This window comes from Primulina eburnea, chromosome 12 (assembly GCF_022965805.1).
Source record: "Primulina eburnea isolate SZY01 chromosome 12, ASM2296580v1, whole genome shotgun sequence".
Taxonomy (NCBI): domain Eukaryota; kingdom Viridiplantae; phylum Streptophyta; class Magnoliopsida; order Lamiales; family Gesneriaceae; genus Primulina; species Primulina eburnea.
Window position 1 is genome coordinate 28,430,750 of NC_133112.1, and position 5,856 is coordinate 28,436,605.

General features: G+C 35.3%; 1 protein-coding gene across 2 annotated transcripts; it reads right to left on the reverse strand.

The window, feature by feature from the left end:
* Window positions 1-703: 703 nt before the first annotated feature.
* On the reverse strand, window positions 704-5,131 carry LOC140807272 (receptor-like protein 4). 2 transcript variants are annotated; one of them, XM_073164058.1, is made up of 9 exons: window positions 4,804-5,131; window positions 3,614-4,693; window positions 3,111-3,261; window positions 2,591-2,662; window positions 2,028-2,096; window positions 1,795-1,863; window positions 1,605-1,682; window positions 1,308-1,513; window positions 704-1,209 (listed from the first exon to the last, which is right to left on the reverse strand). In XM_073164058.1, the coding sequence occupies exons 1-9, from the start codon at window positions 4,925-4,927 to the stop codon at window positions 1,103-1,105; spliced, it is 1,956 nt and encodes a 651-aa protein (XP_073020159.1). In that variant the 5' UTR covers window positions 4,928-5,131; the 3' UTR covers window positions 704-1,102. The 2 variants fall into 2 exon arrangements, with proteins under 2 accessions (XP_073020159.1, XP_073020160.1); XM_073164059.1 differs by having other exon boundaries at window positions 4,820-5,130.
* Window positions 5,132-5,856: the final 725 nt, after the last annotated feature.

The following is a 5,856-nucleotide window of genomic DNA, read 5'->3' on the forward strand; positions in this document are numbered from 1 at the left end:
TAGGGAAATTATTTAAGATAAAATATTATATAAGTTAAATATGGTAATAAAATATTAGACTTGAGTGATCAAAATATATTCTTATTCTTATTATTATTATTATTATTATTATTGTTATTATTATTATTATTATTATTATTGTATTAATAATAATACAATGATAATAATAATAATAATATGACACAATGTCGTAATTTGTTACACGACACCACGTCATCAATTTTACGCTATGTGTTCATTATTCCAACGGAAAAAAAAAACTAAATAATAAAATAAATTATTAGATTAAAGATCAGACTTAGAATGATTACATGATGAAAACAAAAATGGTCAAGTTATAGGAAGCATTTTGTAATTTTCCCATGCAAAACAATGTGGTTAAGTATAAAAAAACAAAACAAAAAAATTTGAAAGATTATTATTTAGACTTGAGAGATCAAATATTTTTTTTATTATTATTATTATTATTTTTATTTTGTAAAAGACCAAAATAGTTTTGATTCCGAATAAGTGAGGAAGACGTTATTATACCCTTCAAAAAATACCCAATTTGGGTGAAAATTAAACATGTGGGCATGCATCCTCTTTCATTAATTTTTAACAATAACTTAATTTCAAGAACCAAAAATCTCTAAATGAGCATTACAAAAACAAGAGAGACTATATCAATTTCAGTCACAACTCACAAATTACAAAGACTAGGTTGTCGAGAAATAAAGCAACTCATCATTTAGTGCATGGTATACATAAAAATCACGACAGTTAAAGATCAAACCATATGCTAAAATGATATATTATTGTATTTGCTTGAAGACATTCACGTCGTATTTAAAATTTCTTACTGTCGCTCAATTGCGAAAACCTTGTTACGATGCAATGTGAACTAACTTCCCTTATCAGCCAAGAAACACTACTACCTGTAATCAGTAATTTCTAACACAAGCTGATGATGTGTCTTGAACTGCATCTTTTCAAACAGGTGACCTCAATCTTTTCGAAGTTGAAATATGTATACGTGCGATCAAGATCATCAACACTCAGCTATGTAAATCAGCTTCGAGCGTCAAAACTTTGTTCTGTGCCATAGAGAGAAGTATATGAGTCAGTTTTCATCATAGGTTGGTATGAATCCTTTGGCATGTTGGCTTTCCATTTCAAGAGTCATCAAGGATTTTTGTCGCTGATATCTGTTTCTTTTTGCAGCAAGAGCTATGAAAAGAATTTCAAAAATCAGCAAAGTTTGTAGCCGAAAGAATAGGAATTTTGGTATTAAAAAAAACCAAAAATTAGTCTATTCGGGAGCTTACACATTAGTTCATGAGGTAACCCGAAGTCATACTCGTTTCTCTGCCTACTGATGCAGCAGTATATACCAAGAACAAATGTCGAAAAAATTACCACACATGACAGAGCTATACCAACTTTTGCACCAGTAGACAAGCCATTTTTCCCCCAAATTAGCGAACAACTAGGTAGAGAGGGTACGCCACATAATTCTTCGTTACCATAAAGGCTGTAAAATAAGATTATATGGTTTGCTAAATAAACTTGAGAATAATAGTGAACGTGCAAGTTTAATAGGAATAAGAAATATGGGAACATACTCTATAGTTCCACCATGGAGCCCAATCGAGTAAAGTGCTTCCGGCACCTGTCCCTCCAACAAGTTATCATTCAAGAACCTGAGCACAAACAGAATGCGAATTAATAAGACAGACAAGGAACTAAATTTGTGTTCTCGTGCGTGTTGTGCATTTATGCCAGTCCCTTGATCAGGAGAAGCTCCCAACTTACACAAGCTGCAAGCTGGCTGAAGTTAGAATATCAGGTATGTAGCCAGTCAACTTGTTATTCGATAAATCCCTGCAACAAAGTCGTTAATAAATATAACTTATGAAATCAGACCTTGTCCTCCATATTTGTTTCAACAAATAAATTTAATTTGGGGACAAAAATATCTTAGTAAGATAAATGATTTCAAACAGCATTGAGAAGCTTGTGTATTTAAATGAAAATTAAATTCTTACAGCTTCACAAGAGACTTTTGACTCAATCCTGAGGGTATACTACCTCCCAAAGAATTGGAACTCAAATTCCTGCACATAAAAATATTTTTCCAGATATTGATTATGCAGAATCGCAACGAATTATGGTAAATGACATGATATGAACAGAAAACCAAAGTGCTGCAGTATGGATTTGTCGAGTATTATTTAGAAGATTTATTGATCAGAAAGAGCAGCAATCATCAAACAACACAAATTGGTAAAGTGAATACTCAATAGGTTAAATTGAAGGTTATGGAAGAATTAGACAATAGCTCCAATTTTTTTACTGTCCCAATGTCAATGTTCAGACATCTGCTTTGGTCTCATGATTCAAACTTATCAAAATTCAAAAGTCGGAGATAGAATATCAAAAATTTCTCATAGCCCATCAAAAGTACACTACCATCATGCAGAAAACAGCTTTCATATGCAGATAATTAGCAGAATAACTAATTTAAAGAATCTCGATTAGTTACTACTTTCTATCTGAGCAGCAATGCACAATGAAACAATGATCAAAGAATTTAATGATTGATACTTACAGGCTTACCAAGTTTGTCAAAAGACTGATTTGTTCGCTAATATACCCCTTCAAGCCCTGGCTTCCAAGATCTCTGTGAAAGAGATAAAATAAAACATTCGAAATAATTATCTACTCCCCGGGAGTATGGTGACTAACGTGCAATGAACTTGCAACGTCTCTGTCATGATAAGGAAATTTCAAAAAACCCACAGAATGACTTAAATGGCAATCATGAACTTTTTAACATTACATGCAAAGCTTTAACCAGATGCCTTAGTTCGATGACCGTATTACGAATGAAATGGCCCTTGGAAAGCTATTTCCTGTTATAATACTTGGTAGCATATACCAATCAAAATCTATTTTCAGAAATAAAATTCCAGCTACCAGTTCCAACTCAGAGTCTTGAACTAAGTTAATCAAGATTATGCAAAAGAAAAGTACTAGCTTTCAAACTACACCACAGCTTTCCACACATACTCTTTCTTTGTTGTTCTAAATTCTAATACAATAAAGACTTCAAAAAGTGGAGGAGTTACATTTGGGAGACAACAAGGGCAGATTCATCTTTAGTGGGATGACAGGTAACACCCTCCCAAGCATCCCAAGTGGTAGGGGCACAAGGGTCTCCATTCCACCCCATTCTGTCCGGGATACGAAACGATTCCTTCAGTGCTCTCATCGCAATAACTGCAAATGTTTTGGCACAAACTATTACAAAGATTTGTTCACACGTTGTGTTCTGAATGCTAAATAGAGTTACAAATTACTCACAACATGTCTTAGTTACCAAAGATAGCAGGTTCAGCACAAAAGATGAATTCCTATATGATAAGAATACGAGATTACCTACTTTCGACTTAACAATTCTAGAATTAACTTCTTCTAAATTTAACAAAATCCCATTATCTTCAACAATCCAACATTCTAACTGAATAGCAGAAACAAAATTTTGGTCTTTTCCTTTTTCTCATCCAAACACAATGCATAGAAATATAATCAGAATCCCGAAAAGCATCAAACAAGTATATGATACACATACCCTGATCAGCAACTGTTTTGAGATCAAGAGGCACAATCGCATAATTCTCGAGCCCGCAAATGATCGGTGCCCCGATCACCGACTCCAACCTCACACTCAAAGTAGTACTACTCAAATTCTTGACTACATAACTCCAATCGTATGCAGCGAATGCCCCCACTTTCTCATACACATCCACTCTACTTGTATTTTCTCCATTCACTACCACATCAAACACCCTCTGACCAGCTTTATTCACACTCAAATCTATCTCAGCAAAATGGAACCATAATAAGTAGTCGAGCTTCGCATCAACAGGCAATTCATACTCCAACACGCCACCGCCATTTCCTAAAACAGTTATCGCGGTCTGGTAAAGCTTTTCCGGGAAATAATTTGGGCTTTTTTCGACGTTAATTACGTTTTGAACTGCGGAAATTGCTTTGATTGTTGTTCCATTAGTAAGGGATACGGATGGTTGCCGGAATTCTGTATCAGACTGCCATGACCGGCCGAAGGAATCTGTGTCATTGCTGAATCCGGGTCCCCATTGATCCGACCCAGACGAAAACCTGCCGTAGTTAACCAGGATATAATTGCTTGAATTTCTTGCGTAATCGAAAGTGTACGCGTGGGTGTCAATTTGGGTCAATTCCAAAGACCCAACAACAGGAGAATCAGTAGCAATACTATAAAAGCAAAGATCAACATTCGGATCATCGAGAGAAAAAAACAGATCTGAATAAGCTCCGGAGCGAGAAACCGACTCCGGCCATGGAGAACGCCACGAGAAGACTAGAGTACCCTCAACAGAGACGTCAAAAGACGGCGAGTGAGCCTTCCCGTCGAAGTTATCGTACACAGTGAACATACGGAGAAAGTATCGTCCGGAGCCGGAGGACATGGGAATGGTGTAGCAGTTCTTCTTACCAGAAGATATGGGAAAGTAGCGGAGAGTCTTCTCTTGCTGGTGGAGGAAGTGTAGCGGCTCCGACACGACCGAGGCGGCGCCACCGGAGTAGAAGCGGTCGGAAACCCACGTCGTGTGGAAAGCATCTGTGGAATTCACGAGGCCACCGCAGTCAATGTGTAGACTGTAGTCTGCGAAAAAGGGTAAAAGCAGTGAGAGTTAGCTGATCCGTTTCCAAGTCAATTAATTGAAGCCAAGAAAAAAGGGAAGGTACAGCTAGATACAGATAACTTATGTATACGTTGGTGTACACTCACTGAAGGGAGAGCATAGAGAAAGAAAAGGAAAGAGAAGGAGAAGGAGAAGGAGAAGGGACATTGTAGGTCTGCCCGGAGCTCTTCGTTTAACGTTTCTTGTCTGGACATTACATGAACGAACAAAGAAAGAGTGTTTGTTTTGTGAGTTGACAGTGGAAAATGTAGGAAACAGAATGAATAAGACAGATAATGATCGGGAATTCTGTAAATTATATATATATTTGGGGATTAAAAATGGATTTCCACTTCAGTCTCCATGGATGATGGATTTAAGGTTCAAAGGAGATTTGTCAAAGGGAGGGTTGACTTTTTGTGAGGTGGAGTGTGTGGTCTCAACTCTCATGTTCATTAAATAAAAATTTTATACCGTAAGTTGGAATGTAGATGAATTGAAGCGAGTAGAATATTATTAAAATTTAAGATTTGATTTAACCATTTTGTGTTTGAGTTCAATTTGAAAATTTGATTCAAAACTCGAAATTTCTCTTCTTCTTTTTGCTGAAATTCAACTCGAAATTTTCGAATATATTAACGGACTATTCAGACTATTGTTTGAACATTAACATTCAATAACGAAAGTTCGAAAAATCCGAAAATCTTAAAATGAATATATGTAGTATATAATTATATTATATTAATAAAATATTAAGACTAACGAACTATCGAACAAGATATTTTTTACTCGAGTTCCGCTCGGAAAAAAGTTCCAGTATGTTCGAGTTCAAGTCGAATTCAACAACTTCAAATACAAATCAAATATTTATCGAGTCGACTCGAAAATCTCACGAATCTGCTCGACGAGATATTTTTCTATTTAATATAATCTAACAAAAATATCTACATGAACAAGATTTGAACTCAAAATCAAATAGATTTTGGACTTCATCCTTACCACAAATTCTATTCAAAAGAATTCACTTTCAAATAGTTCAAATTAATTTGGTTGTTGAGATTTCAATTTAAAAATCAAATTCATTTGCATTAATATGAAACAATAAAGTTCACTCAATGATGACGTTGATCATTAAATCCAGTAC